This window comes from Phodopus roborovskii, unplaced genomic scaffold, assembly GCF_943737965.1.
Source record: "Phodopus roborovskii unplaced genomic scaffold, PHOROB, whole genome shotgun sequence".
NCBI lineage: Eukaryota > Metazoa > Chordata > Mammalia > Rodentia > Cricetidae > Phodopus > Phodopus roborovskii.
The window spans coordinates 4052160-4078443 of NW_026126639.1; the positions used below are offsets into that span (position 1 = coordinate 4052160).

The 26284-nt window shown below is 48.1% G+C and overlaps 1 protein-coding gene across 3 annotated transcripts in view; it reads left to right on the top strand.

The window, feature by feature from the left end:
- Irag2 (inositol 1,4,5-triphosphate receptor associated 2) overlaps positions 1-26284 on the top strand; it is a 43201-nt gene that overhangs the window by 13422 nt on the left and 3495 nt on the right. For 2 of the 3 annotated variants that reach the window (XM_051173336.1, XM_051173337.1), the window contains exons 7-17: positions 9776-9822; positions 9919-9983; positions 10139-10237; positions 11174-11268; positions 18556-18613; positions 20306-20369; positions 20453-20480; positions 20618-20758; positions 23148-23282; positions 23420-23567; positions 25293-25336. In XM_051173336.1, coding sequence (XP_051029293.1) covers positions 9776-9822; positions 9919-9983; positions 10139-10237; positions 11174-11268; positions 18556-18613; positions 20306-20369; positions 20453-20480; positions 20618-20758; positions 23148-23282; positions 23420-23567; positions 25293-25336 — 924 coding nt within the window. The remainder of the gene's footprint in view (positions 1-9775; positions 9823-9918; positions 9984-10138; positions 10238-11173; positions 11269-18555; positions 18614-20305; positions 20370-20452; positions 20481-20617; positions 20759-23147; positions 23283-23419; positions 23568-25292; positions 25337-26284) is intronic. The other variant, XM_051173338.1, reaches the window with a different exon arrangement.

A 26284-nucleotide genomic window follows, 5' to 3' on the forward strand; every position in this document is an offset into this window, starting at 1 on the left:
GTGTGAGACACAGACACACAGACACACACACACACACACACACACACACACACACACACACACAGGCAAAGCACCCGTACACATAAACAAATCTAAAACAAAAATAAAACAAGTTTCGGGTTGAATGACTAAAGGGAGAGTTGGGTGGAGGGTGCTGAGCTTTGTGTTGTATCTTGCCTTTTTTTTTTTTTTTTGGTTGTTATTTAAATTCGCTAATGCATTAATACATCTCAGTTGGCAGCGGCTTTCCAGGGACTGAGATCAGGGCTGGCTCTTACCAGAGAGTACACAGTGCCAAAGGTAGGCACGAATGGTACCCTCTGCTAATGGCAGGTCAGTGGATGTACTCGGTGTGCCTTCCTTGGCGTTCAGGATCTGCCATCCATCATTCTTACAGCTCTCACACAGAACAGTTAGTTAACTTTTCAGATGTAGTCACAGACTTGAGAAATGCCATTCCATGAGAACACTTTGATTACTCTTCCCCACCCATATCCCATACACGCATTTAGCCCTCTGTCCCCACATTCCGTCCCTAGGCAACCAGCAGCCCCCTCTCTGGAGGCTGCCTCTCACAGAAGTCCCTCACAAAGGGGATCTAACACTGTTTGGCCTCTTGGGCCTGACTGCTTCTAATGATCTTAGATTGGAAAGTTCAGTCCATACCCGGGACCTCACCCCTGACTTTGGATGTCACCTTCCTTTGCCACTGGCTCAGGGATATTTGAGTAGTTCCTGGCCTGATGGGAATGGTGCATCTGCAGATACCGGTGCATACGTTTCTGTGTAGCTGTTGTAAAAAGCCTTTGTGTGTATGCTCACGGGTGGTACCCTCGTGTTTAGCGTCTTGATGATCTATAGAGCACATCCCATGGCCTGTACCACCATCAGCATCTGATTTCTCTCCACATTGTCACCAACACCACGTGACTGCAGCCAGCTCAGAGAATGCAAAGTGCAACCAACCCCCAGCAGATTTTGATTTGCGTTTCTCTAAGGAACAAGGACGCCCGGCATCTTTGCAGCAGCCTATTAGCCATTATCGATATTCAGTGTAAATGTGTCTCCTGAGGTCAGAGGGCTGCTCTTAAAACTGTTCTTTCTTTCCCTGCTTACTTTTGAGAGTTGTTTTTATTCCTCCTGTTAAGCGCATGCATCTTCTTTTATAGATTTTACACAGTCTGATTCTGATCTATAATGATGCAAACTTTTACGTTTAATAACGCATACATGATGTCCGTTCATTGGTGCCCACCTCACTGAGAAGCTAAGGACAAGAGAGGAAAAGGGTCCCCTTTGCTATTACTTAGCATTCTTCTGAAGTTTTAATACAGGAAGTTGACCTTAGCCACTTCCAGGATGTTTGGTTGTTACTAATTTCCCTTTTACCGGGCACTAATTTCACAACAAAGAAGGAAGACGCATCATGAGTTGAGCAGCAGGCATGCGTGGGGTGGTGCAGGAAAGCATTTCCACATGCCACAGTAACCCCCTCCACCTGCCGAGTGCCATGCTCCCTGCTTTAGCAAAGGAGACACACCTGGCGTTGAGGGAGTTAAATCACTTCTGAAGATGACTCAACTAGTAAGTAGCAAACTCGGGGTCAAGTTCAGCTTCCTGTAGCTTCAAAGGCCCTGGGCCTGGGCGTTCAGCATACCCCTCAGCACATCGTGGCAGGTCTGAGGGCTAAGAGATTATTGCTTGGTGTGTCTGGCTAAGTTGCTCCTTCTGTGATCTTGATGTCCATTGAGAAATCAGAGTCCGTAGAATCACAGTTGCTGGAGGAAATGTCTGGGCCCCTGTGGAGGCTCACCCTACCTACTTACAACTCCAGGAAGCTGTCTTAGTCTGGGAACTGTACAGTGGCCTAAACTATTGGCTGTGGGGAACCCCAGAGCAAAGTTACCACCTTAACAGCCATCTCTCCTACTACTCTCTTAGACACTAACACACTGGTTATTTTCCATTCCCCTATGGCTGTTCTCTTGTTAAACATGACACAGCCTGACCCTGAAAGAGTCCCAGCTGCGGGCTTATCGTATAGCAACTCATCTTATAGCAGGACTCCCGCATCCTGCCTGTAATCCCTCACATCCTCCCTCTGGCCCATTCCCTCATTTCTCCACCACTTAAACGCTGTGGTCATATTCATTAAACGAGACTTGATCAGAGCACTGTCTTATCTCCATCTCTCCCGTCTCTTGCCCCCTCATCCTCCCTCTCCCAGTGTCCCCGTCGACTGACCCCAAGGGTGGGGACAATTGGCCCTCCACACTGTCTCTCCAGGTTTCTGTTCTCCACACATGCTCCGCCTCCCCCCACCTTGTCCTCTGAACACTTGACCTGCCACCCTACCTCGGAGCAATTAAAGGTAAGCTTTGAGTCTTAGTGTTCTCATGAATGATGAGCACGGGGATTAGAAAGGAGTACAAAATAAACAGCAGGACCCACAATCCGTGATCGTCCAAGAATGCAATGGTGATGACCTTTCCCTAACCCCTGGCTGTAAGCCATGACTCTCTGTCCATCGCTACAACCTTGTAATGAACTTCTGGCCTCATACTCAGGACCTTCTGTCACTCGACATGCCTGTTTCTACCTTTGTCCCCTTAGCATTGCCCTCGTGGTTCTCTCTGTACCTCAGCCAACCCAGGAGGGTGCACTGTCACGGAAAACCACGCAGGCCTGTCTGGGGCGTTCCCCTGGGGCGTGGTTGTTTCTCCGTTTGCCAAAATCCTGTTTGGTTGCCAAGGCCAGTTCCAAAAACAAACTGCTTCACAAGCCTTTCTGTGATATCACAAAATGCTGGTGCTCACAAATCCCCCTTTCTTGAGGGAGAGCTTGCTAAGGATTGGGGGTTCAAGGTCAGGTTTCCCTGGACTACCTAGGGAGGGTTCCAGAAAAGCCAACCCGTGGCCAAAGGGCCTTCCTTCCTGGGCTCTTGCACCCACTTTTTGAGTCCCCAGTAACTCATTTAAAAATGGAGATTTTAATTAGATTTTTTTAAACGTGTTTCTCCAAGCAGAGAATGTCACAGTGCCTGAGTGGAGGTCAAAGGTCAATCTGCAGGGGTCAGTTCTCTCCTCCTACCATGCAGGTCCTGGAGACCAAACTCAGGTCAGAGCCTAGGCAGCCAGTCCTCACTGCTCCATCTTGCTAGTCCCGGTTAGATAATTTCTAGAAGACTCCTGTAGTTCGCCCTGCCTAGAATTCTCTGCGTAGCCGAGACTATCCAGAGATTTAGATCGTCCCGCCTCACCAGACTCTCCCTTTCTTGTCAGCTGTGTTTTGGTCCCGCTGTATCACTTATTCATTTATCGTCTGTTGTGGGGTGGGGTGGCTGCGGGCCCTCATGTCCTGGTTAAAGTGAGCACAGCTTGCATACGAAGGAGCATCATTCCCTCCTTCCACTGTGGTCCCTGGGATGGCAACCAAGTCTCCAGGCTGGGTAGGTAGCAAGCGCACCTTTACCTGCTGAGCCATCTTGCTGGCCTCGGGTTCCTGTTTTCATTCTGTGTCGGGCAATAGGCATGGGAGAGAGCATTAGATGGGGACATGAGCAGTGTGTCCTTCAATCAGAACATGAAGTCTCCGTCGTAGATACCAGCGGGGTATCTCTATGTTGGCTCCCTTGCCCGGAGGCCCCAGGTCCTAGCTTTTGGCAGAAAGTGTAGTCAGCGCTGTCTAGGGTTCTCAGCTCACCTGTGGCTTGGGGTCACCAGCCCTATAGAGGACACCCTTCTTGGGTCACTAAGCAATGTGAGCCCAGCAACCTGAGTCTTGTCCTCACCTAGTGTCCGCTCTGTTACTGCTGCAAGCGGTAACGCCAACAGGGAGGGCTCAGCTAGGTTGCTGTGCTGGGGGCTCTCAAGTATAGCTTCAAGATTTATTTCCCAGTTTCCCCCACATCCGCAGAGGAAGCTCTGTTCTTCCATTACCAAATTTCAGCATAATGCAAGAGTTTGAAGTTGAGCCCCAGGGTTTGCGAGAGGGTCTGTGAGTGGGGAAGGACTCAGGCAAGGAGAGCCTCGAGGATATGGGAATCCTGTAGCGTGTGGGCGTCCTGTAGCATGTGGGCGTCCGGTGTGGGGCAGTCTTAAGGAGAACGCAACTCACTTAGGGACCCACGAGAGAAGCAAAGTGAGATTTTACTGAAGCGTCGCATGAAATGTGCTCCCTGGGTACACACAGCGATGTGGTAGTCAGTGTGTGAGACGCTAGACCGAAGGAGGCTAGGTGGGCATGGGTAGCTCCTGAAGGCACATGGCGAGTACAGAAACGCTCACCCACCGTCTGCTCCTATTGTGTGATTCTTAGCCACACGGAATCTGGTTGGAACTGAGCAGTCCTGGGCGAAGGCAGGCCACGTGTCAGCTGTGGGAACTTGTGCCCGTGGTTGCACCTGCCTGAATCGGTGTCCCTGGGGAAGGGGGTGTTACTTTGCAAAGCCTTTTGAGTCACACTCCTCTGTGTATATTACACACGTACACATACGTGTCTACACAGCTAAGTTCCTGCCTCCTGGCTCCCGGAAACAAGCTAAGCAGCCCCCACCCAGAGCGACACTCTGACCTGTTCTTCTGCTTGCTGACAAGCAAGGGAAGCATTTCCTTGTGTGGACCCTCTGGCTGGCATCCCTGGGGGCCTCAGCAGAGTGCAGACATTTCAGGTCTGGGTGGACATGAAGCTCTGGGGCTTGTTGAGTGAGGAGGATGCTTTTCCACTCAGCTACACAGCTTAGAAACCCTTGCTCGTTGGCCGTAGTGCACACGGCCTGTCTGTGCCTCTGCTGGTCCCTTCCTAAGTCAGCAGTAGACCATTGTACCTCACGCTTCATGCTATGGGGGGGGGAGGGGGGATACCCTGCGGGCGCAGTGAGTGGCATTTCCAAGGTGCACAGACAGCCCTGCAGCTCTGGGAACAGCGGTCAGGAGCAAGGCCCCAGGGCCGCTGCCCCCTCCACAGGCTGTGTCCCCTCCCTTAGGGTCCTCCTGAGCGGCAGTGATTTCTCTGTTGGCGATGGGCCCTCCTGCGCCGGCCTGTCTGCCTCTCAGGCACTGCCTTGTCCTCTGGGCTAAACGGCAGGCAGCTGTTCTCTGAGTGCCTTGCAAACCTGGAGGCATGCTATGTCCTTGTTCCTGCCCTGGATGTCCAAGGATTACGAGTTCCATGACGGGGAACTGGGAGGCTGAAACAGGAAGATGGGCTGGGTCTGAGGCTAGCCTGGGCTACATAGTAAGACCCTGCCACAACACAAAACAAAACCGAGGCCCCTCTCCCTCCGGTCCCTGATCTGAGCCTACAGAGATACTTGGTAGCATGTGTGAATTTTCTAGTCCACATTAAAGATGTAAAATGTTGTATGTGTATGGGTATTTTGCCTGCTTGTATGTATCTGTACCACATGTCTGTGGTACCCAAAGAGAACACTGGAGCCCCTGGAACTGGAATTACGGACAGCTGTGAGCCTCCATGTTAGGTCCTGGGAATCAAACTCAGGTCCTTTGCAAGAGTGTACCGTGCTCTTAATTACTGAGTTGTCTGTCTCTCCAACCTCAAGATTTACACGTGTGTGTGTGTGTGTGTGTGTGTGTGTGTGTGTGTGTGTGTGTGTGTGACCCACCATATATGTGGGTACTGGCAGAGGCCAGGAGAGGGAGCCCTGGAGCTAGAGTTGGGAACTGAACTCAGGTGCTCTGAAGAGCGGCTATTGCTCTCAGCTGCTGAGCCATCTCTCCAGCCCCGGCCTGGCTTCACAGTAAATGCTTCCTGATAGTATCCATGGCTTTGACCCAGAGCCAGAATGATCGAAGGTATTAAACTCAGAGTCGACCTCCCACCTCAAAGAGCAAAGGCGTCGGAGATGAAAATCTGTGTCCGTAGTTTAAAAGACCTTAACTGTCTCCCTCCCTCCCATTATCCTTCATGTTGTGACTTGTTTGTGTGCGACAGGCTGTCATTGGGAGTGCAGAGTCACCGAGGCAGAGGACAGGATCAATGTAATGCTATTTGGGGGATTTCCTGGCCGTGGTCTGTCCTGTTTTCTCAGGCTGTGTGTAGGCGCAGCAGTAATAACCTTGGAGAACAAATGACATTGCCAGCTACAGGGTTGGGCCTGACGAGACTGCTTCTAAGTGAACCCTTCAGTGCTGGGTGTGCCGCACAGGCTGAGGGCGCGGCGTGCTTTTGGTTAGAAAGCAGGGATGAGGGACTTCAGTCTGTTCCTCCCTCCTGAGCACTGGATGGACACAGTTCAGTCCTAGGTCTGTATAAACTCTGGCCACGGGTTTGTTTGTTGGTGGGTTTTTTGTTTTGTTTTGGTTTGGTTTTTTTTTTTTTTTTGGTCTTGTTTAACTTGATTAGCATTAGTTTTTCTAAACCCAGTCCAGTAGTAAAATTATATGGGCAACACCTGTTCATGAGAGAGGGAACATTTCCATTTATAAAGACTGTAGTTAAAGCAGCATTTTACTGAGAACAAACAGCCCTAGAAGATTATCTAGGCTAATGAATTCCTAAAAATCCTGTCTCTCCCTGTCCTTCCTACCTATTTTTCTATGTACACACTGAGATACTGTTTACCCCCCCCCCCCCCGTGTGTGTATGAGACAGACAGACGGATGGACGGACGGACGGACGGACAGGCTGACCCAGCCCATAGGAGACGTCTCACTGGTTCCATTCCTAGCCAGCCCCGCCCTGTGTTAACTCCTGCTCATGAGTACAAGGGTCTGGGCCTGGGTTTCCATGTAAATGGGATGAGGCCTCTATTTGAATGGATTTCCTGAGAGGGAGAGCTTTGCTCCTGGGCGTTCGCTTCATGGAGTGAGCCGAGCTGCCACAGTAAGTCCGTCTCCCACCCAGTTTATTCATTTCTTGGTTTTCTCTGCTTTTAAAAGATGTTCAGGAGATTGTCCCTCACAGTCTCTCCAGGTCCTAAGGTTATCGGTGGGGTGAAGGTCTTGTATGAGCATGGGATGATGGTTTAAATGGGGTTTAAACTATTCCTATCCTACCTCACAAACACAACTGTCCGGAAGGCTTTCTCTCCAACCCTTTAATGCTCCAACCCCAAATTTGAAATGAAATTTGAAGAACAGAAAGCCAACCCCTTTGTTCTGGTTATTGTCATGTGATGGACAAACACTTTGCTGGGTTACACTTAGGACAAGTAGGATTGAGTCTGCTGTGTGTTGCTACCTGATGATTGGGATTTATAAAGATGGATAACTTGAAAGTTAAAACCAGCTGCTTCCACAGTAACTTTTCAGAACTACTCAGTTTGTGGGGTTTCTCCCAGATCACACAGGGCATCTGTATACTCAGTAAATACTTGACATTTGTCAAAACACTTCTGAGAAAGCCTCAGAGCATGATCAGGAAGGCTTTCTACTGTTACACGAGACCCTCTGACTGTACTGTGTAAGGTTACAGGTGAACGTAAAGGGACGCTGTAGGGCACCCTACAGATGAGACTTGTCTGAGACACCACAGGGAGAAATCATAGTTGTGTTTTGGTTTTAAACAGGACAATTAGGATTTTTAAAATAGAAGTTTTGTTAAAAATAAGAGTGTCTGCTCCCTTCCCCCACTTTTGGAAAGTTAAGATAATGGAATATGAACTCATTTCTTCCTATGTTTAATCATGAGCATCAAGGGCCCCCGTGGACAAGGCTACCGTTAGTATTACAGCTGATCAGCGATGGCGCGGCTTGTCCGTTAATGAATTGTACGTATTCTTTAGAGAAATCAGTTCTTTTATGAACTACGGTAGCCAATGAAGTGGAACAATCTTCATCTTCTCCAGTTATTACAGCTTCATTTCATATGCACCCTATACGTAAATAAAACTGCAATTACTATATATTTAAACAGATAGGGCCAGCATTATTTAACTTCCTGTACGTGGCACGGTACGATTCTTCAAAGTTTAATTACTGCCCCAGCTGGCTGCATGCTCTGCGTGGAACAGAGCATCTCAATCAGTATAGATAGCTGCAGATGTCAAACATTTTAAAATGCAAAAACAAAGATAGATAAAAGCCAGAAGGAACGAAACAGAAGCTTAAACTGTGATAGGGATTCTTCCCCTTTCAAATTTGAGCATTTTTTAAATTTGAGGTAAATACATTAAAATTAATATTTAATTTTTAAAAGATGTATTATGTGAGTGTAGCAGAGGCTGGAAAACAGGTATCAGATGCCCCGGAGGTAGACTTAGAGGTTGGAGTGAGCCACTATTGGGTTTCAGGAACTGAGCTCAGGTCCTCTGCAAGAGCTACCAGCTCTCCTACCCTCTCACCAGCCCAAGTTTATTTTTAAATCTTTCTGAGTCTAAGTAGTTGAGGCTCTCTCTTTCCCAAAACCCTGCGTCAGCGCATACTCCAAGTTAGTCTGCACTGGAGAAGACACTGTTGGATGTTTCAATGTTGTTCAGACGCCAGGCTGCTGCTTGGGCTCCTGGTACTCTCCCCTGGCCTTAATTTCTTGCCTTTCCCCGTGAAAACCTTCGGTGTAACAGTTTTGGGGAACGAGATGGATGAGATGATAGGTACGCGCTGCCTCAGTGTACGGGCAGAGGTCAGAGGCTCTCCATGCAGGGGTTTGTTCTGTTTCCTCTGTTCCCGGTTTCCAGGGATTGAACTCGGGGCATCAGAGTTGGCATCAGCACCTCCACCTTCCGGGTCCTCTAGCTGCCCCCACGTTTGTAGATTTTAACAAACTAAAGAGATGTAAACTGCTGGACTGAGAGTTGGCCAGTGACAGAGTTCTTGCCCGGTGTGGCCAAGGCTCTTAGTTCATCAGGACTGCCCCAAAGCAACAATGAGATAAAACAACAAAGACTAAGCCCTCCCTAAGGCTTCCTGTGACCCTGCTCAGTGTTTGCTCAGAAGCAGCAGCCTTCTGTAGAAGCCTGCCATTGACTGTAGCCATCGATGATTCTGCGATCGATTGGTTTATGCACACCTGTGTGTAGTTTATGCACACTTATATGTAGCTTATGCACACCTGTATGTAGTCATGTGTGTTTTCCTTTCACCTGGCCTGCATCTACTTCAGGCATGCTAGAATGATAGCAGTTTAGAATTCAGCTCCGTTCCTAAATACATGACAACCAGAGCAAGCTCACAGGAAAAGCCCAGAGCTTAGAAGGAGGCCCCAGACCAGGCAAGTGGCCAACTTTGCTCTTTGAAAAGGCGTAAGCGTGCGTAAATCCTAGTGCCACATGGCAGCTCTTCTCCAGTGGAGAGCCCTGACTAAGAATGTAAAGGCTGAAATGAGACACGTCTGTTCAGCAGCTCTCCCTTTGGATGGAGCCGTGGATGCTGACATGCTCGTTCTCAATCAGATCCTTGCGATATGGACTAAGGCTAAAATTATCACTTACCTAGCAAGGAGCCCAAGAGCCTTTTCAGGTCAAAAGCCTGATGCTGAGTAATGGTGTCATAGGTAAAAATGTTACACTCAGGTAGTGCTCCCCTGTGAAGAGAGCATGATGGGAATGTGTGGAATAAACTCCATCTGCCCTTGTGGCTTAGAATTTGTTTTGCTGAAGGACATAACAGGTTTTCTTTAAAGTGTGATATTGCCTCTGAGAACAGCGGTTGGGAAGTGTGTACATGAAGATTCCCTGTAAGGTTCCATTCCCAAACTGCTCCCCAGAGCACAGTAAATAGTGGCTTTATTTAAAACAGTTGGGGATGTTTGCCTGAAGCTGCCCTTCTGGGATGGACTCTGTCAAACCACTGAGCGTGTGTCTCCTTGTTCCCTGCAGGAGAATGGTGTTGGCCACTTGTATTCTGAGAGTCTACCACAGCTCAGGTTTGCACGCTTTTGGACTTGGGTGTTTATTCCGTTGGTTTTTAAAGGAATTATTTGCCCTCCGTGTTGAAGATATTTCTTGTATCCTTTCCTCAGGGAGTATCTTCCGCAACCATCAGCCGATCACTCCTCGTCCTCAGAGAGTACCGTGACGTCAAGTGGTGAGTAGCTGCAGGAGAGAGAGAATCGGAGTTCTTCTTACAAATTGAGTCCTGGTGTTTGGTGGCCTGCTAAGGCGTGTGTGCAAATAAGAGAGGCCCAGGCAAATTCTGCTTTTGCATGGCTCCCTCACACCGTCAGCCTCTTCCTGCTGCAGAATCTGGATCAGACAGTTTGCGCACGACGTCTGGTGTCCTTGACTGCAAGTCCCTCTGCGAGAAGGAGGAGGAAGCAGGATCGGCCTCTGCCATGTCAGGTATGATGCCGAGGAACCCAAGGGCAGCTCCTAAGCAAGCAAGCCCCTGAGCGGTGCCTGCAAACAAGCAAAGTCGATGGCCTTGGTAGCTTGATATTGCTGGGCATTCCTTTTCAGAAAACAGTTCTCATAAAACACCTTGGGAAATATAGTCTGGAGGAGTCTAAGAGGTGGTTCTGATGTATGAGGGTGCCAGCAGTTTCTTTCAAGATGGAAGAAAAATTACAATATATTACGGTGGGTCTTAAATATTGCTGTCTGACAGAAATGGATTAGACTCGGTTAGGTCTCACCACGCCAGTCCCAGCTCTAAAATTTAAAGAAAAAGAGAAAACTTCCATAGGGGGAAATCCTATTTTCCAAAAGAAATTGATATCTACTTTGCTTTTATTTCTCATGGTCTCTTGTAACACCACGACGGGTTATTGTTTATTGTAAGTACTGAGTGTTAGGGTAGTGTAGTCAAACTTCTGTGCAGTGCGTGCAAAAATGAACAGAAATTACCAAACGTGACGGATTGTCCCCAAAGTGTCCCTTCCTTCAGTGCGCTAGCCCGATGTTTGGAAGGGTCCACGCATATGCAATTTACAAGCAGCTTGAAAGTCAGCTTCCAACTGCGTCTCTTCCACGTAGCTCTGTGTTCGGCCAGGAAGACCTCTAGTAGGAAAGGGCAGCATTAGCCCTAGGAAAGCTTAAAGATACAGCTAGCCAGTCCTCTGTGTGAAAGGCCACTGGTACAGACTGGGGAAGCCCCCACTGCTGTGTCCCTGGCTGAGCACTGGGGGACATGAACGAGCTCTGGAGCGATCTGACTGCTGTGGCGTGTCAGCCTCTCTTGTTCCCTGGCCTACCCGCATTACCACCCTGAATGTTTCTTCCTCTTTTGCTTGTCACAGCTCTCCACCCACCATCCTTCACTGTTTCCTCTTCTCACAGGCGCCAGCCCAGCTCCCGAGACCGCTGCACTCTGCCCCTCCGAGGGCGTGGACAAGGCTGCGTCGCACCTGGTGAGGGAGCAGTCCCAGTTATCGGTAAAGGCAGTGACAAGCTGTGAGGATCCAGTTGTCCCTTTGAATTTACATAATGCTCTTTAAAAGTCTTATTTTACTCTTTGGAGATATTAGCAGAGAGATGTGAGTTACTAGAATTTAATTATATGGCCAGGGCATTATTGGCTTGGGTTAGCTTGACAACGGGCCTGAGTGAGGAGGCAAGGATGGCCTTGCTTCGTGTTGATTGGCATTTACTCACTCACTCACTCACTCACTCACTCACTCACTCACTCACTCATCAGAAATGAGTTAACCAATCAGTAATGTGTGTGTGCGTGCGTGCATGCGTGTGTGTGTGTGTGTGTGTGTGTGTGTGTGTGTGTGTGATGCTTTTCAGGTATAGAAGTCAATGATTATCATGAGATGTGTAAGGTTAACACTAAACATTCACAGAACACATGGAAACTCCTCCTAAAGGAAGGAGGGTAGCCTGGAGACTTGTGTGTAGGTAGCTTCATGATTCCCCAAGGCTCTTGCTCATGTCTGACTGCTTTTGTTGTATGTGTGAAGGTCCCTTGCATGAACGATTGAAGGGTAACTTGCTTCCTGATTCTCCAAGGCTGTTTCTTACATGTTCCTCCCTCTGCTGTTTATGTGGGGCCGGGAGGGTGCTTACTGGATATGTGGGCATTGTTGTAGCCACCTCAATGTAGTATCAAGAACCGAAGATCAGTGCAGGTGACTCAGGAGAGCCATGGCATGAGGATTTGGGGGCCGTGAGGTAGATAACAATGCCAAAGTCTAATGACCGATGGGGATGTCATTGGACTATAACTTGAATGCAATGTTGGCTTCTATAGATGCTTCTGCTTCCCCTTATTAAAAAGGGCAGAGGAAAATAAATCCAGGACCTTTCGTTGTCGTGGGAGACTCTGCTCGGTGTGCACAGAGATTCTTTTCATCTCAAAGCAAGGTAGTCCTGGAGATGCCTTAAGAATGATGGATTATAGAAGCGATGGAGGGAATAGGACACGTTCCGATACTGTTGTCATGGTACAGGGTGGGGAGGAGGTGACAAGCATGGGATTTAAAAGGTAAATTACTACAAGCCGTGGAAGGACGCAGACAAAGGCAGGCCCAGGTTCAGAGTTTAGCCTGTAAATGACGAGAGGAGGAAGGGAGGGAGGGAGAGGGGCGAACTGGAGACAAAATAAAATCAGTACGGCACTGTTAAGCTTCAGGTTAGTCTATAAGATCTCACAGCTTGATAAACCCACCCAAGAAGGAGGCACGCATTGTGTCGTCAGAGAGAGAACAGCGAGTGTGCGTGAGTTTCTCGAGGACTGGCAGGCGGCTGAAAGTACTGGGGTCTGGGATGTATCGTTACCACCTATGATCGCTGTTTCCATTTTTCCGGTAAGAGCTCATTATGTAGCCCAGGCTAGCCTAGAGCTTGTGAGGTCTGTCCCAGCCTCCCGAGTGCTGGGATTCCAGGTGAACATACACTGCCATACTCAAGGAGAATAGGACCTCGATGAGCAGTACGGGGTTCTGCGTAGGGAAGACTGTGTCGGGAGAGCTGAGAAGGGCCATCGTCACCCAGCAGTGGGAGAGACTGTTGTAAGAGGGAAGCCAGGGCAGCACCCATCTCCAGGGATTTGTACATCATTTTGGTACAGATGGGAGAAGGCCTCTCTGGTCCGAGGGAAGTCCTAGTCACAGGTGAGATGAAGAATTGGAAATGCCCGTCGCATTTCCGCATGCCGTGGCTAAGGCAGGCAGGAGGAGGGATGGAAAAACTGGGGACTATTTACCCATTCTGAGCATGAGCGGGTGCTTGCCTGTGTTGCTGCGTCGGTGACATTTTTTTGTGGAAAACACTAGTCCTTTTAGGCTTATTTTCTTTTTCTTTTATTGAAATTAGATTTTTTTTTCATGAAATATATTCTGATCACAGGTTCCCCTTCTCAACTCCTCCCAGCTCCTCCCCACCCATCCTTTCTGTCTCTTGTTATAAATAATAACAAAATAAGATGAAACAAAAACAAGTCAGAATAGGACAAAATAAACACAAGAAAAAGCCCCCCTCCCAAGCACAAGATGCATAGATATACACATTCACACACACACAGGAACCACCCAAAAGCACAAAAAGGAAGCTGTAATATATAAACATAAAAGTTCTGACGCAAGATTATGAAACAAAGAACCTTCAGAGGTGCCCTTGAGTCCACTTCATGATGGCCATCCTCTGCTGTGCCCGGGGCCCGCCCTTGAGAGCGGTTAGTTTCCCCAGTAAGACTACGTCAGAGAAAAGCAAATTTTCATTAGCAAGTGACGTCAGCTGAAGATAGCTTCGGAGTGTGTGGGTCCACTTCTACTCAGCTCTGGGACTTCATCTGGTGCAGACCCCTGTAGGTCCTGTACATGCTGCTGCATCCTGAATGTTTATGGATGTCAGTCCCGTAGTATCTAGAAGGCCTTGTTTCCTGGTGTCCTCCATTCCTCTGGCTCTTAACACTCTTCCGCCTCCTCTACTGCAGGGTTTCCTGACCCTGAGGGGATGGATTCGATGGAGACATCCCTTTTAAGGTTGAGTACTCCAAGCTCTCTCTCTCACTCTATCCGCATTGGGTCTGTGGGTCTCTGACCTCATCTGCTGCAGGAAGAAGCTTCTCTGACAATGGCTGAGCAAGGCACTGGTCTGGAAGTACAGCAGAATGTCATTAGGAGTCATTTTAGCGGAACAGTAGCATTTGGTTTTCCTCTAGGTGCCTGGCCGCCTACCTAACCTCAGGTTCTTGGCCACCAAAGCGATGTCAGAATGGATTCCATCTCATTGGCTGGTGTTATGAGCTGTTTCCCACCAGCCTGGTCCCAGAGTGACATCAGCCCCAAATAACACACAGAGATGCTGTATTAGATATAAAGCTGTTGGCCTGTTACTAGTGTTTCTTATTGGCTAGCTCTGTCTTAAATACTAACTCGTTTCTATTAATCTAAGTGTTTCCACATAGTCATATCTTCCTGGAGAGAGGGTCGGGACCTCTTCTTTCAAGCCTCTACATCTTGAATCTCCTCTACTACATCTCCCAGAATCCTCCTTGTCTCCTACATCTCCCAGAATCCTCCTTGTCTCCTAACCCCACCCATCTTGTTTTCCTATTGGCCAACAGGGCTTTAACTCTAATCAGATCTTGGTTGGTTATTTCCACAGACTTGTGTGCGACTGTTGTATCAGTGCATGCTGTGGGCAGGCCGCCATTGTAGGTTGAAAGTTTTGTAGCTGGGTTTGGGGTTTGCCTTCCTCCTTTGGCAGTATGAGGAATGCCTTACGGTTCAGTGATTACTAGTCTGTAGGAGTGAAGGATCTAGGTAGGCACCCGCTCAGCTTCTCCATGGTCAATGAGTTGTGCAGGTATTGTCTTCAGCCATAAGGCCTCACCATCAGTTTGTAGCTTTGGTAATAATAGCTTGGTGGTTCCCATGGGCCCATCTGGCCAACAACTCAATTAGCTCTAACCTATTCCCAGTACTGGAAGCTTCATTTGTTAATGAGATGTCCAGCTGGGGCTCTGTCTCTCCCATTAGGTTGCTTTCATACATGTCTGTATTTTTGGAAGATTCTATGACACCCTCAAATGGCCCTTGGCTTTAACTTCCCTCTTCATGTTCCCTCTCTCTTCCCATTTGATCCTTCCATTCCAGTCCCCAACTTTATCTAAACAGAGATCCATGCCTTACCTCTAGTCCTTTACTATATACCTAACCTCTGTGGTTATATAGATTATAGCTTGCTTATCAATGACTTAACAGCTAATATCCACATTTAAGTGAATCATATCATACTTGTCTTTCTGGATTGGGTTACCTCACTCAGGATGATTTTTTTTTTCTAGCTTTCTCCATTTATCTGCAAATTTCATTTTTTAACATGAGTAATATTCTGTTATATAAATTTTCTTTGTGGATTTTTCTGTTGAAGAACATATAGGGCTACTTCCAATTTCTGGCTACTGTGAATAGAGCTGCAGTGAACATGGCTGGGAAAGTGTCTCTGTGGTATAACTAGGCATCCTTTGGGTGTATGTTCCAGAGGGGTAGAGCGGACTCTTGAGGTAGATCAATTCCCAGCTTCCAGAGGAACTGCCACACTGGTCTTCATAATGGCCGTACAAGTTTTCAGTCTTTCCAGCAATGGATGAGTGTTACTCATACCCTCCCCAGCATGAGCTGTCCTTTGTTTTATTGATCTAGACCATTCTGACAGGTAAGATGGAATCCCTAAGTAGTTCTGATTTGCATTTCCCTGATGGCTAAGGATGTTGAATATTTCATTGTTTCTCAGCCATTTGAGTTTCTTTATTTGAGAATTCTCTGTTAAGACCTGTACCCCATTTTAAAGTGGGTTATTTGTTTTCTTATGTCTAGTTTTTTTGAGTTCTTTATATATGTTATAAATCAGCCCTCTATCAGATGTGGAGTTGCTAAAAATCTTTTCCCATTCTGTGGGCTGCCGCTTTGTCTGGATGATGGTGTCTTCTGTGATTGTGTTGAAAGTATTTTGTGCCTTTGATCTGATTTTTTCTCCTTCCTCTATTCCTAGTTAGTCTTTTCAGAGTATCCAAAATTTCCTGGATGTTTTGTGCCTTGAGTTTTTGTTTTGTTTTGTTTTTTTGTTTTCGTTTTAGATTTGACATCTTCTTTGGCTGAGATATCCATTTCTTCTAGCTTGTTTTCCATGTTTGAGATTCTCCCTTCCATCTCCTGTATTCTGTTGGCGAGACTTGCCTCTGGGGTTCTTGTTCAAGTCCCTAAGTGTTTCATTTCCAGCCTTCCTTCCCTCGGTTTGGGTTTTCTCTATTGACTCTGTTTCCCCCTTTTATGTCTTGAATGTTTTCTTCATTTCATTGTACTGTCTGTTTTCATAGACGCCATTGATGGATTTATTCATGTCCTCTATAAGGACCGCTAGCGTATTCACAAAGCTGTTTGAAGTCCTTGTCTTGCTCTTCAGCTATGATGCATTTCTCAGGGCCTACTGTGGTAGGATGTCTGGGCTCTAGTGGAGACATTGTTCTGGCTGTTATTAATTGCATTTTTAATGCTGGCATCTAGAAATCTGGGTCTAAGATGACTGTAATTTTGGGTGTTGGTCTTGTTTTTGTTGGGTGGGTGTCCTGTTGTTTGATTTCTCTTGCCCTCTCTGGTTCTCAGGAGGGTGTGGTAGCTGTTGGTGGTGGCCTGGTAGGGAATGCTTTTGAGACCCTGCTGGGTGTGGCCACTGGGAGTTCCAGGTAGAATGTGTGTCTAGGTTTTGGGAGCTGACACTTAAGAATAGGGCTGAGCTGGAAGTCGGGGAAGCGGGGGATCAATGTGATGGAGGAAAGAAAGTTGTATCACTGGGTTCTGCACAGTCCCCTGGGAATGGGAGTGCGTCAAGCTTACTGTCTAATGGAGACTTTGGTTCTCTGAGTGTCCCCACGCACCTGATTGCGTCCAGCAGCGTCGTGAAAATGACTGTGTGTCTGCCATCTCCTACTCAGTCCCCAGTCACACTGTGCGGTGGGGGTCGGTCCCCTGCAGGGTTCACAGCAGGCGGTAAAGAAAACAGATCCCTGAAGAGACAGATCAGCCAGATTTTGTTGTAACCGGTGCTGTCCTTCTAGAGCCTAGCCCAGATCATATTTAAGCTCGGCACAATTTTCAAAGAGCTATCCAGAGAACAATTAATTCAGCCCCAGGTGCACAGCAGCTTACCACGTGTTTACACTGAGTTGCCTTACAAAGAACATCGGGCTTCTTTTTACAAGAATAGGTACTGTTGACTCAGAGACAGTGCCCAAGATTTAGGGTCTAGGGAGTTGGAGATAAACATAATGTCTGCAGGTGTCGGGAATGGCCTGGCCCTAAGGTAGTATAGAAGTCACTTGTCACTTGTGGGCGCTGGAGGGATGGCTCCGTGGTTAAGAGCACTGTCTCTTAGCCTCTTCTGTTAAAGGTGGGCATGCAGACAGAGCTCTCATATACAGAAAATAAATAAATAAATCTAAAAAAAAAAAAGAAAAGAAAAGAAAAAAGGAATGGCTTTATGGTCTAAAAGCAGTGCTCAAGATTTAGGGGAGAAGGTCTTGGGTAAGTAAAAACATAAATTCTGAGAGATAAGGCAGAGCCTGTCTCATCAGACAGCAAACAATGCCATTCCTGGCATTCCTGGAAGAGCACCTCGTTCCGTTGAAGAGGTAGCTGTGTTCAGCTTTCCTGGCTTCTCCGGTGCTCATCTGCGTGCACAGGCTTTTTTCAAATAATCCTAGCACTTGGCTGCCTGAGGCAGGAGGGTCACACGTTTCAATCTAGCATGGGCTTATGCTCTATATGTTGAGATCTTGTCTCAACAGCAAAACAACTAAACAATTCTGAGTGTGTGTGTGTGTGTGTGTGTATGTGTGTGTATGGGGGGTTTGTGTCTGGGGTATGGGTGTGTTGTGTGTGGTATGTATGTGTTGTGTGTGTGTTTGTGTGTGTGGTGTGTAGGGTGTGTGTGTATGAGGTGTGTGTGTGGTGTGTAGGGTGTGTGTGTGTAGGGTGTGTGTATGTATGGGGGGGTATGTGTCTGGGGTATGGGTGTGTGTGTGTTGTGTGTGGTATGTATGTGTTGTGTGTGTGTGTTGTGTATGGCATATATGTGTTGTGTGTGTGTGTGTATGAGGTGTGTGTGGTGTGTAGGGTGTGTATGTATGTGTGTATGTATGGGGGGTATGTGTCTGGGGTATGGGTGTGTGTGTGTGTGTTGTGTGTGGTATGTATGTGTTGTGTGTAGTATGTATGTGTTGTGTGTGTGTGTTGTGTATGGTATGTATGTGTTGTGTGTGTGTGTGTATGAGGTGTGTGTGTAGTGTGTAGGGTGAGTGTGTATGTGTGTGTGTTCACGTGGAATGGAAGTCTAACAGAACCTATCTTAGCAGGTACGTTCCCATAACCCCATGCAGGGCACCTCCTGCTCTGGCCTGAGAGGGCCCTGTGTCTCCTTGGCTGAGGGACCCTCCTGCGCCGGAGCCCCTGGTGGCTCTCTCCTCCTCATGCACATCACTTTAGTGTCCTTTGTGACAACTTTTGTCCCTTTCACAGCTCCTTACGTTTATGTCACTTTGACCTCAACTAGGTCCTCGGAGCTGGCCCTGTCTGCGCTGACCTCTATTCCAGTCCACGGGGGTTCTGCAGGGTGACTTTGATAGACCTGGGCCAGGGGAAGACAGGAAGCATGGAGGGTTGCTTCTGAAGGATTTCCGTTCAACACATGACAATAAAATGTTCTTCCAATTTCAGGAAGCAGGAGAGGGACTCAAAACTGTAGAAGATGGAGGGAAGGACCACATCGCAAGGGGTAAGACGTGCTCAAGCAACCCCAGAGAGAGAGAGAGAGAGAGAGAGAGAGAGAGAGAGAGAGAGAGAGGACTCTTAGTTACCCTTGATGCTTTGTAGGTAAAGCTGTGTCTGCCACCCACAACACATTCCGAATCCTGGGATAGGGTCAGCCAAGAGGACCAAGTCTTGTGTCTCATTTCCAAAACGCCATGGTGCCATTGCATTGCCTGGCTGGTGCCAAGAGTAGCCAAAAGTAAGCCAGTGTGACGAGCTAGTCTGTTGACTACTTTGAGGTTTCAGTACCATACATGAAAGTAAATTTGCTACGATTCACAAAACAGGGTAACCTGCCTCCTCCTCACAGGCGGTCCAGGCTGAGTCTGTCTCTGGTTCTGTGATCTCAGTGAGGTACTTAACCTTCCATTTTCTCTTTTGAAAAATGGGAACGTTGACTGGAAAAATAACTATCTCAGGCTGGGGACGTGGCTCAGTTGATAGGGTACTTGCTTAGCATGCGTGAGGCATTGCGTCTGATTGCCGGTGGCCCACACCTCTAATGGCAACACCTCTAATGGTAGGAAGGCCAGAAACTCAGGATCAGTCTTAGGTATAAGTGTGCTCACAGTCAACCTGGGCTGCATGCAACCCTGTCTTCAACTCCCCCCTAACAAAAAAAAAACCAAGCCCCCAAAAACAAACCAGCCAACCAACCAAATCTTATTGAAATCATACCATAATCATAATTAGAGCATTATGCTATGTTATCTGTATATTTTCAGCCCCTCAAATGCAAGGCACAGCAGGTAAACAGTGGTTCTACAGCCTCAGAAAAATAGTGCAACCATTCACCACCAAGGGTTTGCTGTGATACCCTCATGGGACTCGATACTTAGATAAAGTCATATCCTATCACGTAGGTGGCTTGACAAGGTCCTGACTTGGTCACATCGCATGTCTGAGAGTCAGAGCTTTAAGCCAAGTGTTGTCAAATTTAAAGCCGATGTTGCTCATGTTGCAAAGCTGCCACAGAGAAAACTGTTGTGATAGAGAAACTGTCCTGGAGCCGCAAGGCCGTTGCCATGCCTACCAACACTCCCTGAGTCAGTTGCTTTTCTTGGGGCTGTAGAGAAATACCTGACAAAGCCAGCCACAGGACGGAAGGTTGTTACTTGACGGACACTGTCCATCGTGATGCAGAAGTCACGGAGATAGCAGCGAGAGGCAGCTGGTACCCTGTATCCACAGCCAGGAGTGTCAGAGAGGCTGTGCTGGTCCTCCGCCCACTGTCTGTCCATCTTGTCTGGGACAAGGACACTGCCACCCACATTTAGAGGTGGTGGCACGGTACATCATCTGACCTAGTCTAGGAGTCCCCTCACAGACGTGCCTGGAGTTCTGCCGCTTTCACAGTCTTGATGCAAGGCTGAGCCAGGACAGCGGGGGCTCACTCAAATCCCAGGAGATCGAACACAGCAGGGTCCTCTGACTCTGGGTCATCTTTGGTTCCCATGCACAATTGGCACACAGAGGAACAGTGTGGATTCTCTTACTGTGTAAGCAGGAGCCTTAGCTGCCTGTCCATTAGGACATTGACATGAAACACAGGTCTTGCTTTTAAAGCGAAGGTAGGATGTAGCAGCACTCGATGGAAATAGGCTTTGGGGCGGCGTTAACTGTCTTTAACCTGATGTCTTTAACCGTCTTTCCACAGAATCCGAGGTTTCAGAACCTCCCAAAGCGCCCGTGAAGTCAGTTAACTTTCAGCAGAGTGAGAAGTGAGTGCCCTTCCCAGGGACTTTGTTTGGAGTCTGTCTTTCTCTTGGGTCATCTTTGAGTAAGCTCTTTGTCTCCTCTGCAGCACTTGGGCTAGCGAGAAGGAGGTGGAGGTTAGTGAAAGCAAATGTCCGCCTTTCTACCCTCTCCCACCCTCCCCTCCCCTCCCGCCTCTCTTCCCCAGCCCCCTCTCCTGTGCCCAGGACCTCCTCTAACTTCTCTCCTTGTGGCCACACTGTTGTGGCCACAGGCAGAATTTCTCAGGTTATCTTTGGGTCTGAAGTGTGACTGGTTTACTCTGGAGAAGAGAGTAAGGCTTGAAGAGAGGTCGCGGGACCTGGCAGAGGAGAACTTGAAGAAAGAAATCACCAACTGTTTAAAGCTTTTAGAGGTGAGCCTGTGCTGGTAGTCACATGCTTACCCCTCCGTCTCCCCCTCCCCCGCCCTGTTCCTTCCCGTTCTTTGCTTTTGATAGACTCTGGCTGTAGTTATATAGTCCTGGCTGGACTGCCACTCAGTATCTGTACCAGGTTGGCTTGAACTCATAGGTATTCTCCTGCCTCCGCCTCTCACGTGCTAGGACCACAGTTGCGAGTCACATCATCAGCCATTAGTTAACTTTTTTTTTTTTTTTTTTTTTTTTTGCACGTGGTATATATGCACTTTTCTAAATGCTATTTCTGGAAGACACATCCCTTCTTAAAGGGAGTTTCCTTCTCAAAGATCATTTGATCATAGGCGTAAGAGCTGTTTTCTTAGCCTTCTGTTGCGTTCTGTAAGTCTGAGAGTGTGCAGTATGCTCTTTAAAAATTACTTTACTCTGCTTCCTTATTTTGTGTGTATGGGGGGGCACATGTCACTGGGCACACATGAAGGAAGAGGACAATTATACTTGTTTATTGCGGGGGTGGGGGGGTGGGGGGGAGCATGCCATGACACATGTGCTCTAACTCACTTCGCCAGCTGTGTTGTGTGTTTGTGTACCAGGCTTTTTCTCCTGGGCCACCAACCAGCTCCCAGATCATGACATGGGGGCGTAGTATTAGCTGTGGATGCTCAGCCTAATCTCATTATGCTCCTTTCTTGCTAGCTATAATTGTGTGGTTTTGTTTTCTACCAGTGTGGTATATTATCTCAAACGAGTCTCACGTGTTGAATTAACCTTGTATCCTAGCAATAAATTCCATCTGGCCATGATGTACTAAATTCAGTATTTCCCTGAAGAGTTAGCATTAGAATTCCTCAGGGTTATTTGTTAACTGTTCGTGCAACATCTGTTCCACCTTAATATCAAGGTAATGAGTTCTCATAGAATGACCTTGCAAATAATCGTGCTTCATTTGGGAAGGGTTTTAAAAGTGTTTGTGTGAGTTTTTCTTTAGTGTTCAGTAGAATTCCTTAGGGAAGTCATTTGTCCCAGGCCTTTGACAAGTTACCTCTTCATGCTTCTTCTGTAGTCAGGAACATTCTGCTTTGCTTTCTACTCACATCTGTTCGTCCCTTCTCGACTGGTTATTGCATCCGCTGTAGGAAACTGTGCATCTGACAAGGCCATTTCTGTTGGCTGCCATTTACTGTGCCTGCGTGATAACAAGGGCCGGAGGCTGCTGCTACCTGTCGTGTTGTAGTATTATTTTAAAGTACCTAACAGCAAACTGGAAAGGCCAAAGCTTTGCATTCTCAGGGTTATTAAGCAGTCTACCTGGTGCCTGGTGGTGTGACTGGCAGAACTTCTTCTGAACAATAGCCGTCTGAACAATAGACGTGATAGTGCCTCCCGCAGAGTTCATGGCACTTTAGATTTGGACAGCCTTAGACATGGGCTCAGTCACACAGACAGTCACTTGTTTGCTCTCAAGTCTGTTCTTCATTCCTGCTGGGAAGGGTGGCTTTGAAAGATATTGTGGAGGTAGAGGGCGTGAGTTTGGGTAAGGAACAGTAGCACATGCACCCAGCCAGCCCGGCCACACCTAGCCACGAGAGGATACTGGATATCCATCAGTTATTGTGACAAAGTACCTGGCAAAAGCAATTTAGGGAAGAAATAATTTATTAGGGCTCAGAGTTTAAGTTCATAGTTCATCATGGCCAGAGGCATTCTAACGAGAACAGCCCAAGCCATGACGTCAGGTGCATGAGGCAGCTGGTCACGTGGGATCCGGTTAAGTAGACAAAGATGAATACCTCTGCTCAGCTGGTGTCTTGGTTACTGTTTCATTGCTGTGCTAAGACACCCCGACCGAGGTAATTTATAGAAAGAGTTATTGTGGCTTACTGTTTCAGAGGGTGAGTCCCTGACGATCATGGCATCAGGCAGGCAGGAGGCAGGCAGGGTGCTGGCCCGGTGGCTGAGGGCTCACATCTCATCCTCAAGGACAAGACAGAGCTCCCTGGGAATGCGTGGGCTTTTGATACCTCAAGGCTCTCCCCCAGTGACACACCTCCTCCAGCAAGGCCATGCCTCTCAACCCTTCCCACATAGTTCTCAAAACCCCTCTCAAAACGCCAATTTGTCCTGGTGTGACACATCCCACTTACGGGCATTGTCTGTCTATCTGCATCCTGCCTTGTGAACCATGGGGTAAAGCTGTGAGTGTGCATGTGGGGACATAACAGGAAGGGAGAGACTGGGCATTGTGTCCCTGTCACCGACAAGGTTTTTATGCCCAGTGCCGGGTTTTGGTGACGCATTTCGCCCTCCCTCGGGATGCTTAGATAGGCAAGGTTTAGCCGGTGTGGAGAACACTGTTGGGCGTTTTAACGCTTCACTTTCCATGCAGTCATTAGCACCTCTGTGTGAAGATGACAACCAGGCTCAGGAGATCATTAAGAAGCTGGAGAAGAGTATATCGTTTCTCAGCCAGTGCACTGCACGTGTGGCCAGCAGGGCAGAGATGCTGGGGGCCATCAATCAGGTAAGGGCAGGTAAGGGCAAATCAGGTAGCGGTGTGGGGGTCGTAGGGATGGGGGGGGGCGTCAGGCGCCCTGCCACTCCCAAGAGTGCGTTCTGATTGAGCGCTGAGGGTGGAGTGACGGAAGTCGGCTCTTACAGGAGAGCCGGGTAAGCAAAGCCGTGGAGCTGATGACTCAGCACGTGGAGAACCTCAAGAGGATGTACGCCAAGGAGCACGCCGAGCTGGAGGAGCTGAAGCAGGCTCTGCTGCACAATGAGAGGTCCTTCAGCCCCCTGGAAGGCCAAGGTAATGACACTGACGGGAACAGCCGCGGCCCTGGGCTTACAAAGGCCCGAAACTCTGGTGCCCTCTAGTGGCCTCCATGGGCACCTGCGCCCACATGCAAGTCACACGCTCAGTTTCGTCAGTGTAGTTTTGTTTTGTGTTTTTGAGATAGCATCTCTCTATGTAACTCTGGCTGTCCTAGAATTCCCTATGTGGATGCGGGCGGCCTCAAACTTAGCGATAGACCTGCCCCTGTCTCTCAAGTACTGGGATTAAAGGTGCGCACCACCGTGCCTGGCTTACATAGATTTTTTTTTTTTTTTTTTTTTGGAAAGATAATAGTTATGCTTCCTTCCCTAACAGTGTCCTCTTTCATGTCCCTTACTGCATTGTGGAGTAAGATCCTTATGTTAAGGTCATATTAGAAAAGTATCTTTTTCTTGGGGTTTATATACAATATTGAGAAAAACCAGACAAATAGGCGGGGGGGGGGGGGGACCCCCAGACAAACCCTTAGGTAATGCTCTCAGAATTCATTAAGTCAATTTAGATCACAGAGACAAGGCACTAACTTAGTCGAACATGTTAAGTAGACGCTAGTCTAGCCGGGGTGTTAGAGCTCTTCCTCCACACACCATGGTGTGAGACACAAGCCAGCCTTAGTTTGGATCCTGGAAGGAGGGCTTTACCCTAGCACAGTCAGCTGTCTGAGCTGAAAACAGACAAGAGAATCTTAGTTCCTATTCCTTTTTGTTTCGTGGGGCATCGGTGCTTGCATGTATGTGCATGCAGTGCCCACAGAGACCAGGAGAGAATACTTGATCTGGACTTAGATGGCTGTGAGCTGTCACGTGCGTGTTGGGACCTACACTGGTATCCTTTGCAAGAGCAGCCGCTGTGCCTAACCACTGAGCTGCCTCTCCAGCCCGCACTGGTTTCAAGTAAACAGTACGAGTTTTTGTGAACAGGGTTACTTTAGCTGTGTTCCCTCTTTTGAGCAGCAGCAATATTTGACGTCCTTCTGCATGCTCACAGGCACCGTGGACAACTGCAGAAGGTTTAAGACTTGGGTCTTAGTGCTTTATATGGGATTGTTGGGGCTGGAGATGTATCTCAGTGGGGGGGTGCTTTCCAAACATGTAGAAAGCCCTGCGCTCAAGCCTCAGCACCACAAAAGTAGGATAAACATTTACCTTGCCCAGTGGTTCCTAGAGTCTTTTGTTTTTAGTTTCTTGAGACAGTGTCACTCTGTAGCCAAGGCTGGCCTTGAACCCACGGCAATCCTGTCTTAGTCTCCTGCAGAGTCTTTAGTAAACCTTTTTGGCCTTCACTTGACAGAAATGCACGTGTGGTTTTTAAAATGTAACCATGTGGGGCAGAGAGATGGCTCGGGGGTTAAGCTGCCCTTACAGGGTCTCGGCACCCACACAGTGGCTCACGACTGTCTAAAGCTGCCCTTACAGAGTCTCGGCACCCACACAGTGGCTCACGACTGTCTAAAGCTGCCCTTACAGGGTCTCGGCACCCACACAGTGGCTCACGACTGTCTAAAGCTGTCCTTACAGAGTCTCGGCACCCACACAGTGGCTCACGACTGTCTAAAGCTGCCCTTACAGAGTCTCGGCATCCACACAGTGGCTCACGACTGTCTAAGCCAGTGCCAGGGGATCCCACATGGTGCACAGACATGCAACACACACACAAGAATTCACAGAAAACTTTAACGTGAAAATGTTTCCCTTTTAGATGACTGTCAGATTAAAAAACGTTCATCTTCTCTAAACTCCAAGGTAATTACTGATTTCATCATTGACAGAATGCTCATGAAATGTCTAGTATTTGAAGTACGTGCGTTTTACTGAAAATCACAGAACTGATTTAAATTCTCATGCATGAATATACACATGTATGTATCTGTTTGAGGCATACCGTTCTATCTCGTGTTGTGTTTGTGTGTCAAACAAAATGGCCCAGCAGCACCAGGAAAGCCCGGTCCAGGCAAGCAGACAAGAGCAGAGCAATGGATTAGATTCTCAAGATCCCCCCACACACATTCGCCCTGCCCCCCCACCCCACCCCACCCCACCCCACCCCTCTCTGCTTCAGAGCCAGGCTGCATCCTTACTGCAAAGTCAAGTCACACACACACACAGAGAGGGAGAGGGACAGAGGGCCCCGTCACCGCCCTGTGCGAGCGGCCCTGGAAGTCTCCACCACACCCCACACCCCCACTTTGGGGACAGAGCCTTTTTCCTGGGTGTCTCCAGGCCTATCTGCTGGGCAACAAAGCAGGCTGAAGGTAGAGCAGGAGGGGGCCGTGAGGGGAGGGCCCTGTACACGCACACGCACACACACACACACACACACACACACACAGGAAGGTGCCTCACTAATGCCCCAGTTCATTTAATACGGCTGAGGTGACAATTTATTTACTGCATTTAAAACAGTTTTTAACTTCTCAATGGCATTTATCTACACTGCACAATACTATATAATACTCTCCCATGCAAATCTCAGGCCAATATACCCATTTATTTGTTAAAAATATACCATCTCGTTTATGATGGGGCCTAAAAAGTTTGTCTCGCCAAGCAATGCGGAGCCTGAGACCTGGGAACTGCGTGCACTGCGTGGTGAGTTTATAGATATTATAGCAGTTACCCCAGCTGAGGCAGAGTCTGGGGTAAGTGGCAAGCCTGGCCCTGTTGCTTAGTAGATGACTTAGAAGCAACAGC